Source organism: Cucumis melo, chromosome 10, assembly GCF_025177605.1.
Source record: "Cucumis melo cultivar AY chromosome 10, USDA_Cmelo_AY_1.0, whole genome shotgun sequence".
Classification (NCBI taxonomy): domain Eukaryota; kingdom Viridiplantae; phylum Streptophyta; class Magnoliopsida; order Cucurbitales; family Cucurbitaceae; genus Cucumis; species Cucumis melo.
In genome coordinates, this window is record NC_066866.1 from 7,974,512 (window position 1) to 7,986,347 (window position 11,836).

At 31.7% G+C, this 11,836-nt stretch overlaps 1 protein-coding gene across 1 annotated transcript; it reads right to left on the reverse strand.

The window, feature by feature from the left end:
* Positions 1-10,453: 10,453 nt before the first annotated feature.
* LOC103502660 (thioredoxin H1-like) lies at positions 10,454-11,390 on the reverse strand. Its single transcript, XM_008466678.2, has 3 exons — positions 11,200-11,390; positions 10,968-11,093; positions 10,454-10,871 (listed from the first exon to the last, which is right to left on the reverse strand). Exons 1-3 carry the CDS (start codon positions 11,284-11,286, stop codon positions 10,740-10,742), a joined length of 345 nt encoding a protein of 114 aa, XP_008464900.1. The 5' UTR covers positions 11,287-11,390; the 3' UTR covers positions 10,454-10,739.
* Positions 11,391-11,836: the final 446 nt, after the last annotated feature.

Sequence of the window (11,836 nt, forward strand, 5' to 3'; positions counted from 1 at the left end):
GTATATTTATAAAATTATTTACAATTTAATTTAGCACATAATCTAAAATGCATTTATTTGGTTTTGTGTTATAGTGTTCTTTACAAGTAGGTACTATTGAATGTGGATATTATGTCAACAGATACATACTCGAAATCGTGAGTAAGGACACAAGCATTATTACTAATGTGGTATGTTTTTAAACTACTTGTAACGTTACGTTATAAATTGTATATTATGACTAATTTTTATTTTTAACAAAGTGTCTACTCGACTTTTTATGTTCTATACATTGATACAATAACTAACTCATACTCACAGCTTGAATTGGATGAAATACGAGTTGAATGAGCTAAATTTTTAGCTCGGTACATATGATAGACACACCTAGATATGATCTTAATTTTGTAAATAGCTAACATATGGGAATGTCCATAACTTTTTTTGTTTAAATGTTTTGTTCATAGCCATTATGCTTATATACTCGTAATAAATATAAGGGGATAGAGTTTAGTTTTGGTATACAAAATACATTTTTGATTATATAAGATAACTATTATTATTTTTTATTTTGGAATAGGCCACAGATAGAAAATTTTAGATGCCTATATTTCGATTGGAATTGTGTAATTGTTGATGATATTGTTGAGAAGAATGAAATTATGGTTGGTTTACTTATTATACTAAATTATTTGTCATTTTTATATTGTGTAACTATCGGTTGAAAAGTTTATTTTGTTGATGGATATGTTTTATTGTAACGAATGTATCTAATGCAAGAAACAGAATATTGAGTATTTGTATATTTAATATATTAATAAACAATATACATGTTGTTAAATACATGTATAATATCTTACTTGAATCAAATATACTATTTTATTTGACGGATAATTAGTGTCAACTATACAATTTTACTTGACGTGTCAGTAGTGTCAAATATATTATCTTACTTGATGCGTAAATAGTGTCAAGTATACGATCTTATTTGACGTGCAAAAGGCGTCAAGTATAACATCTTACGTGATAGGTAAAATGCGTCAAGTATACGACTTTACTTGACACATAAAAAGCGTCAAGTGCGATGACTTATTTGACGTTAATATAGTGTCAAGTAAACGTATACTTGACGGTTTTTTTAGTGTAAAGTAATTGACTATACTTGACAATCGATTACTTGACGCTTTTAAAAACGTCAAGTAAAGGTTTACTTGACACTGTATTAATGTCCAAGTAATCCCATTTCTTTAGTAGTGATTTCTTTTCCATCTTCTTACATTGATTCTTCGACAATATCGTTTATGTTTTTATTAAAAATGTTATCAAATTATATTTTATTTATTGGATTGTTTTCAAATATAGCAAAAAAAAAAAAAAAAAAAAAAACAACAACCTACAAATATAGTCAAATATCATTAATTAATAGCTACTAATAGTAACGATAGAACACTATTATTGTCAATAATCACTACTATTCACTAATTGATGTTGAAAAATCATCTATATATGTAAACTATGAAAAATTTACTACATTTATAAATACTTTCGACATTTTTGTTGTTTACAAAATAATTTTCTTTTTCATTTACACAATATGCCATTTATTTTTTTAATTAATCAATTGAATATTGAGAGAGTGAAAAAATAATAACATAAGAAATATCTTTCATAAAGTAAAATTATTAGGGTTCCTCCTCTTGTTTGGGACGTTTTATGATGGTTCACTCCCAAGTTTCGTTCTAGTAAGAAAAAAAAATGAAAATTGTGAGTATATGAATAAGAACAAGTATTAGTATATACTACCTAGTATGAAAATTGAGGATCTTCTAGATATAAATGAGCTCATGCCAAACTATTGTTGTTTGTGTTTCTTAGGTATCTGTGAGGCTTTATTCTCATTTATTATATGCCTATGAGTACGAGCATCTCCTTTTTTTAAAAACAAAATAATATATATGCATAACAAGAATATTGATTCATTTCAAACAAAAGTCGCCTTCACCTATTATTTTCGTTTAAAATTTAATTTTGTTAATTAAGGACTTGTTTTGTAACTATTTATATTTTGTGATTTTTTATTTTATGTTTTTTTTTTAAATGGGCATGTTGAGTCACTAACTCACTTTTTTTTAAAAGAAAAAACAAGATATTTTTATTAATTACGAACGAAAACTAAAAATTGAAAAAAAAAATGTTAATGTTCTTAAATCAGCTACAAAACATATATTTAGATTTTGTTTTTAATAAATAAAAATTTTAGAACATACTTAAAAAAAGAAAAAAAAAAAAAACATAAACCTAAACTGAACCTTATCTTTAGTTTAAAGATCAGTGGTGAGATTTTAAGCTTTAAGGTTATAAAAACGACAACAAATCTTTCCAAATTTAACTATAATTGATTTTTTTTTTTGTCTTTATTTTTGTTTAGGTTATTTAAGGAAGTTAAGTATACAAATTGATATATATGGATAAAAATGAATATATATATATATATATATATATATATATAAACAGAACAAATTACAAAATTTGTCCTATAAAAAAAAGTTATGGTTTTTAACCTAATTATGTGATTTTAAAATATAAAATTTAGCCACTCCCTCAAAGTTTTTATATGGTTTGATAAAATCTTCTTAAATAGTCTATACTATCTATGAAGATTTTGTCAAACCATATGTAAAAACATAAATTTTAAATATAAATCAGAGAGACTTTATTCTATTTATAAAATGTAGGATTTAAATTCTCACCTTCTTCGAATCATAAAACTAATTAAGTTTTTTATTTTAACCAAAAAGAAACCGGCAAAAATATGTTTTTTAAAATTTAGGCCAAAATGGAAATTATGAAACTAATATTGGATTTCAAATACATGTCTTCTTTTAGTACAACGCCATAACCAAGTAAATAAATTTGAATCTCTAAACTTAATAAAGAAAATACATATCAATTACCATTGAGCAATACTAAATTAGTCATCATCTCCTATTAAGATATTATGTTTAATTATATCAATTTCTAATGATTAATTTTTAACTATAGTACTTTAGCTTTAAATCTTAAAACTTTTTAATAATCGTTGTATTTGTTTGTCTAGGTTAATTGGGCTTCTCTCTAGCCCTATTTGTTTTTTCTCCTTCTTGTATTATCTCTTGTCATTAATGAAGTAGAAATGATGACTCTATTAAGGAGATGTTCACCTCGTGGAAATGCTCGGATGCACTAACCCATACCGTATCTTTTAAAAGACAAAAAACAATCAATTTTTAACTATAGTAACTAACAATATATATATATAACTTACTATAGGTTTATTTACTGCTTTGTTTACACCAATAACTAAAGCCTTTATTTAGTTTGAGATTAGCTTAAAGAATGAGGTACATTTTTTTCCCAAGGGAAAGTTTTAATACTGGCTCGTACCTAATTAAAAATCGAAACTTAAAATTGTAAATTGTGTAGTATATTTCATTTAATATTATATTTGATTTCAATTTTAAATTTTATAGTTTAATCATTTTTCTTTTTATTTTAATCCATGAAACAAAGTTATGGCCCTCCATAAGATCTACAGAAACTTGTCCTAGAGAAATATATGGTTACCTTCTTCGCAGCAAGCATCACATTACGCCATTACCTACTATATCAACAATGCCTCCAATATACCCACATCGCAATCCCAAAAAGCACATCAAAATTCATATCTTAAAAGATCGCAAGAGGGCATGACCAACTGTGAATCCTCACTACTATAGAAGTTGGATTACTTGATATTAATACAGTGTCAAGTAAACCTTTACTTGACGTTTTTAAAAGCGTCATGTCAGATTACTTGAACACCTCTACCTCAGTTATTCTCTGCCTGCTCATCGCTTGTCTATCTTCAATCCTTCTAGGGCCACACATATATTCTAGCTTCATCGTAAAACAAAGAGTGAATAAGAGCAACAACATGAAATCACAACCATATCAAAGCATAAAACATATATATCACACATATATTGTAGATCTAAGCCCAACGAATTCAGGTTGTCACCTTAACGCAATTTACTCACTCTAATGTCGAAGTTACGAAAGTAATTGTCTTTAAGGATAGAATAATCACCTTTTCTTTTAGAAGTAGCACCACTTTTAGAAGAAATTAATGAATGAAATAGCTTTCACTACAAAAAATTAGAGGTTTGCCGACGCAGAAAACGGCATCGGGATAAGCGCTGTCATAAGAAGTATATTTTCACAACGCCTTGAAAGAAGCGTCAGCAGTATGGATCGATATCTGGTGATGTTGCACAAACAACGTCGACAGAGGGTTTAGCTTCTACGACACAATGCATATACGTGTTGCCATTTTCCCAATCACTACTGACATTGCATGCAAGGCATCACGAGTGGTCAACCTTGTGCCGACGTTCGTTTGATCGTGTCGGCAAAGGGGAACATTTAAAAATTTTGACAACAATACCACAACGCCGGCTTGCATGGTGTTATGAGAATCGTCTCTCTTCCGACATGAGTTGTTGACGTCGCAAGATGTGTGACGTTTAAACTTCTTTTGATAAGGTTCTCATGATGCCATATTGCATGGCGTCGTGAGAGCTTGAACATCTGCCGCTGTGGGAAGTTGACGTCGCAAGATGTGTGACGTTTTGACTCACTTTGACAAGGTTCTCACGATGCTGGATTGCATGGATTCGTTAGAGGTCAAACGTTTGTCGACGTGTAAAGTTAACGTCAAGAGACGTATGATATTTTGATTGATTTTGACAGGATTTTCTTGATGCCGTAAGTGACTGCGTCACGAGCTTGGGTTTCTATGCTGACGTCATAAGTGAAACGTCGGGAGTTCCTCTATAAATGCCTAAGCTCGCGTTCTGTAATTCACAGAATCGAGAGTGAAAAGAAGTTTTTGGCCGAGAGAGAAAGGAAGGGAATATCGAGAGAGAAGTTGTCGTCGAGAGCTTTCTTTAAAGGGAAGGGAGTTGCCACTAAGAGAGAAGCCGAAAGTCGCTGCCACCCACTCCATTTTTTGTATCACTAGTACAAATTTGGGTTTTAACGACACTAGTAATCAAATTATTGTGTCGTTAAAAGTAAAAAAGGGTGGGGTGGAAGAAAAATGTGTCGTTAAAACTAACAAATGCAGACTTTTTAACGACACATTTTTTGCGTTGTTATTTAATGTTTCTTGACAAAAATTTTTCGTCGCTAATTAACGACAAAATTTATGTGTCATTAAAAAGTTATTCAAATAAAAAAATAATTCTATTAATTCTTGAAACAATTTTCCTTGACAAAAATTTTGCGTCGCTAATTAACGACATAATTAATGTGTCATTAAAAGGTTATTCAAATAAAAAAAAAAATATATTTCTTGACACAAATTACAAGTGTAAAAAAAAATCCCTAACTTGACCATTCGCGCCGCCTCCCTGCCTTCGACGCTATCTCTCTCAATCCAATCTCCGCCGTCGTCTCCCTCCGTCCTCCACCACTCGCATACCTTAGCCGTCGTTTCCGTACGCCACCCACCTCTGAAAGCCGTCCGACCTCAGCCGTTCTCTCCCTCCACCATCCACCATCGTTTCCGTTTTCTCTCGCCACCAACCGATCAACCTCAGCCATTTTTGCCTTCCACCATCGTCGCCGTTTTCTCCCTCCACCACCCGATCGATCGTTGCCGTTTTCTCCCTCCACCATCCCCCGCTCGCATTTGATTTCTGGCCGCCGACGTCGTCTCTCTCAATCCAATCTCTGCCATCGTTCAGGTAATTCCGTCGTTAATGTAACATTCTGTGTTTTTGTTTTTGTTCAATTTATGGTGTTTTGGGATATGGGTATTGTTCTTTGACCTCTCTTTTTGGTCTTATGATACCATACCATTTTTTGGGAATTCTAACATGAATTTGATTCTCTGTTTTCCTAATCTATTGGGTTTCTTCTTCCCCTTTGTTGGAATATTGGGAATTTGGTTGGTTGTTATTCAGCTGTTTTTTGGCCTCTTGTTCAAGAAAATTCTATTGGGTGTAAACTGAAGTTGGTGACTGATCTTGGTTTTTTCTATTTCTTGTTTTGATTGTTTTTCTCCTGTTTATGGAGCTTTTTTTAATCCCTTCAATCATGGAGCGATTTTGTTATATAACTACAAAGGAGTGACTTATTGTCTATGGAACAATGAAGAATCACTTGGAACCTATACAATATAGAATTATAGACAGAAAATTTTCAATGTATAATTGAAAAGTGATTGATACTTTTGACATGCAAACTCTTCAAGTGAGGGAAAAAAGAACTTAATGGAACGCAATAAGAGAACCATAAAAAAAGTTGTCTATTGGAATTGAGAGCTAAGACATTTTTCTGGTGGCCTTTTTCTGTCGTTGAACATGTTGGGCTCTTTTTTTCTTTTTTAACTTAAGACTGATAGTGTTTGTTTATTTTAGTTGTAACTTTGGGGTTCTTCTCGTTTGAGTTGTTTTTGAAATCTTGTAGATTTGTGTGTATTTAATGCACATTGAGCTGTTAAGGCTTCCTAATTGGAATGCAGAGTGTTTGGTTGCATTAGATCATCACTCATCTTTAGTGGATCAATTGTGGTTGTCATCTCTTATTTTGGCTTCATCCTTTGGGTCTGTTATTTTTTTTTCTATGATCCAAGTTCGAAGATTATCTTCTCTTCTATATGTAGCATAAGACTATTGAAAATTTTCTAAACTTTGGTGCTTCGGTGTCAACTTTTCATAGTATTCTAAAATGCGTGTTTTACTTTTCCTTTCATTTTTAAAAGTAAGATGGCAATATGTGAAGGTATAATTGCTATCTTTTAACTTCCTCGCGCTTCATAATCTCATTTGATCTTCCATGTCCAGCTCGTGTTGTGGCGTTTCAGCATTATTCTCTCTATTTTCTTGTTACCCACAGTCCATTTGACTCCTTTTATTTACACATGGAACTGTGTCTTAAGATTCGAGTTATCGAGTTTTGAATGGTGTTAGTATATTGTCCTGGTTAAGGTTCAATTAGTAAATTCTCTGTAAGTATCGAGACTTTGATCCCTTTCGAGTTTATTGTTGCTGTGGTTTTCGGTCCAACTTTTAAAATTTTGTCCTGTTTAGGTTCGTATTGTAAGAATGAGGTTTGAGATGGTTTCAAAGTAAATGATAGCTCCGGTAAACTCTTTGAGCATTGTTTTGTGTAACTTAGAAAATGTATGTCATTTTATTGTCTATTCATATATTTCATGCTTGTTCTGTTTAATCGACACCTTTGTATTAGTCTCTATGAAATTTTATGCATATGTTTATTTGATGCTCTTGTATTAGTCTCTATAAAATTTTATGCATATGTTTATTTGATACCAAAATTGTTGTGTATTTCAAAATTATGTGCAATGGAAGAACTTAAACAGAGGAATGAAAGTTGAATATTATTTTAGCTAGTATGATCATAGAGACATGGGCAGGATGTATAAAGATGATAGTTGGACATTATTACAAGCCGCGTCCAGAGAAATACAAGCTTACTTCAAACAGAAAGAACCCTTACTTTGGTGGTTCAGAAAATTGATTCGGGAGAGAGGAACAGAAAATAACAAGATCGATAACCGAATAGGTAAGTCATAAAAAGTTTCTCGTTTGCATATTACCTAATATGTAAGAGTGAGAAAATTTCTATGACTTACTCATGTTTTCTTATCGATCTTTGTCATTTACTGCTCCTCTCTTTCCAATCAATTTTTTGGAACCACTAAAGTAATGGTTGCTTTTGTTTGAAGCAACCTCGTGTTTCTAGCGACACACCTCATAATAATGTTCAACTTTCCTCTTTGCACATTCTCTGCCCATGTTCCTATAGTCATACTAGCTACAGTAATGCTGAGGCAATGTGCAAAAATGAAGAAATTAGCGTCTGCACTTAGAACTATATTTATGTTTTTATTTTTACTTTGTATTATTTATGTAATTTCAAAATTTACGAACGTGTACTTTTGTAATATTTGAATTAATAATAACTTCGATTTGGTATCTTAATAATTTCTTTCTTATTTTACATTAATTGAAATTCAATTTAGAAATTTCATAATTTTTTATTTATTTTACGTTACTTAATAAAATTTAGAATTTTAATAGTTTTTTTTTTATTAATTTTACTTTAATTAATAAAAAATTAAATCAGATAACACTGTCGACGCCGCGTATTAGACGTCGACAATAAGGTATTTGAAATGCTGTTAACAAGAGTTGGTAGTTCACCACTGGCGACGTGTTGACCATGTCGACGAAGAATGCGTTGGAAGCTACCCTTTGTCGACACTGTCCCATTCGTGCGTCCAGAGAGCCTTTCACGATGCGTCTCTCATGATGATCTTGTCGACATTTGTTTCTGCGTCGACATAGCCTCTACCAACGCCTTCATTGATTTGGCCGACGCATCTTTGCATCAGTTTAGTCTTTTTTGTAGTGTTTGTGAATCTACCGAATCTCAACAATTTTAAAAATAGGGAAAAATAGTTTTTGGAGAAGGTAAAAGATTATAGAACAAAAAAAACCTTGATTCAAATTTGAAGAAAGCACTTAATTTAAAGAATACTTTTAGCCATGATTCGAATAATCGAGTTTTATAGATATTCACGATGGTAGGGTTCACATTGATAGTGTGGATCTCGCTAGAAAGTTCCTTTTTGGCGAGGATGGACTGCTCGACATTCGGCTTGGGTTGCAGGTGAGAATCTATGATGTCTAGGTTCAATTACATGTAGTTCTTCTCAGATTGAAATGAGTTTCTCATCAAACTGCCCTTCAGTTTGAATGAGGGATTTTTGGCGGGTTTGGATCTAAGTTTAGAGGTGAAATTTAATTGGTATGATTTGGAGGAATTTTCTTTTATATATATATATATATATATATATATATATATATATATATATTTATTGATATTTTTGTTTACTTTTAGTTTTAAGTTTGTTGCTAACAGTATAATGATGGATCTAATATCACAACCAAAAGGATTAACAAATGCAACAAAGTGAAAATAATATAGAAAGAAATAACACATCAGACTTGGTAACGCAATTCGATGAAATACACCTACTTAGGGGAGTTTCCTCCAATTAAAAAGAACTTCACTAGAGTATATAAAATGGGTCACGATTATATACAACTTACTTTTAATAAGTAGTTTTAATGAATGACAGCCAATCACTCGGGCTCTCCTCTTTAGTAGGAGATCTCCTTGATGTTTCAAGGCTCTCCTGAATTATTCAACTCCTGCACTATAGTGTCATTTTAGGATCCTCTTAACTACTACTACTTCTCTTCTCAACCAATGTTGAACAACTTGTCAATAGCAAATAAGCTTTTGAGAACCAGATCAATAAAAACGAAGTCTTCGGATGTTTTTCAACCTAGCACATAGAAGAAACATCAGCAGCCGTACTTCACAGCTTAAATCACAAAACCTGTTTCTATAGTCTCTACAAAAACAACTAACACACCAACTCTAATAAGAAAAAGACCTACTAACCAAATAAGAAAAAACAATCATTCTGCATAACGTCAATATCCTATAACGAAAACAATAAGGAAAGAAGATTAAAAGAGAACTTTTGCAGCCAATTCAAAGGTTCGACCGATTTTCTGATAGTTTTTTGTTGTTTTCGTTCAATTTTTAGCTCTGTGTATTGAGTATGAGTTAAACTAAAATTCAGTGCCCATCAAATAGAATCAAAGTTTGGTTGGGGTATGAGCCGTGCCAAGTAGCGGAAGCAATGAATGAGAAATTATGGTATGCAAAGGTTGTAGAACTTGACAGACCATACAAAATAGAGAAATGACATCAGAATAGTTGATGCCAAAAAAAAAGGGACTACAGGATCAATATGTATATGTTTAAGTAGGAAGCACTTTCCTTGCATTCTTAGAGAGCATGGAGACTCGTTTTAGAGGCTTGAGACAGAAAGAGTATTTCTAACTAAGAGATAATAGAACGATGAGGCAAGAAAGTTCAAGTTGGAAGAGAATTGAGGCAAGGCACGCCACAGACAAATTTTCATTTTTTGTGAAACAAAAGTAGCCCATATCAATTTCCAAAACTTTTCCACAAGAGAATTAGAGGAAGGCGATGCTCGCGTTGAGCCAGCTTGTACGCATGCACTTTTGACATAGTATAAACCTTTTTTTTTTACATAATGCTAGAAAAATGCGATACATTTCATAATTACACTCATACCTAACTCTACACAACTTTCTTTTAGTTGTCACTTGACACATATATTTTATATATGCATATATATATTCAAATCTCTTTTATTATCATTCATTTTTGGAATTTATTCTGACTTTAAATACTAGGCCACCAATTTATGGTAGGTTTCAGTTTTTTGTTTTCTTTTTTTAACATGGTAGATTAAAATCTATGAGCATCAACCTTTTTTTTTCTCCTTTTCTAATTCGATTATATATACAAACTTTAGCATATATGGGATAAACTAAAATAATATATATTGATCTCAATAGAACACAAGTGGATGAAATTGTTATAAAGAACATTCAATTTTGCTTAAAGTACTTGGTTACGTTTGCAGCAATATTTAATAAACTTAAAAATTTTGGGTACACATCCTCGAGCTCCAGTACATATGCAGTACAAGTTGTTAAGTGATAATTTTTTTTTTCTTTCTGACTAAAGAAAAGGCACATGAAGATAGACATATGGTCTGAACTGCATCCAAATATTACTTTTAGTAACAAAAAAAAAATACCGCTTCATGCAACATGTTTGGATACAGTTTTGTGCAAAACATCTTTCCTTGCTCCTACGAACTTGTCCACTAACTTTCCGTTCTTGAAGAATTGAAACGAGGGAAGGGCTCCCACTCCGTACTCATTGGCAACACTCTACACAAAAACAAATAATATACATACAGTTGTGTTGTCTTTAACTACTAAAGAAGTTTGGCATGGTGATATTCATTAAGATAAGTTACAGCGTACCATGAGTTCGTCAACGTCCACTTTCAAAACTATAACATTATTACTCATTTTATTCGCTAAATCTTTAAGAACAGGAGCCATGCCACGACACGGGGCACACCATGTTGCAGTAAAATTCACGACGACCTAATATCGACAAAATGTTGAAAACAATGTTATATACCTACCCAAAAAGGAGAGGAAATTAATTGAAGGAAATGATAAAATAAATATTTTTTTAAAAAAAATGTACCAATTTGTTGTATTGTTTGGCTTTGAGGAGCTGTTGCTTCCAAGAACCAACAGTGTGGCAAGAAACTACTTTGCCCATATCATTCATTATTGCAATATATATACCTTACCAAACGAAAAGGCAAAAGGGCAAAATGAGCAGATTAAAAAGGGATTTGTATTTGAGACGAAAGAAAATATATGAAAATCTATGGAGAATTGAAGAGCGAAATGGGGTGAATTTATAGTGCTTGAAAGATGAGGGAAAAAAGAAAAAGAAATGGTGTTGTGTGGGGCAATGAGATTTTCATCACTTTTTTTCAGCTATGTGTTGACTTTTTAAGCATCTTGATTACGAGCCATGGAAATTAAAGCATTTTATTCACTAATTCTTTTCTTTTATTTATTTCTAATTATGCTTTACTGATCAGTGCTTTCTCATATTTTTTAAATTACCTTGTATGAATGCCTTTTACTTTGAAGCTTTTTTCATGATTCTTTCCATTATATGATTTTTTTCGTTTATATTGTTTCTTTACTTTTATTTTTTGCTTATAAAATGTATTATGGTCCTTCTCTTTATTTGAAAGAAACATGTAAGTGTTTGAGGAATGTATGATACAAAATATGACGTTACTGCTCTGCATTTCAAGAAGAGT

Excerpts from the sequence above, each read along its gene's own strand:
- LOC103502660 (XM_008466678.2), bottom strand. The coding sequence starts at position 11,286 with ATGAATGATATGGGCAAAGTAGTTTCTTGCCACACTGTTGGTTCTTGG. Across the intron at positions 11,094-11,199 it reads CCAAACAATACAACAAATTG|GTCGTCGTGAATTTTACTGC; the intron begins GTACATTTTTTT and ends TGTCGATATTAG. Across the intron at positions 10,872-10,967 it reads TGGACGTTGACGAACTCATG|AGTGTTGCCAATGAGTACGG; the intron begins GTACGCTGTAAC and ends GTTTTTGTGTAG.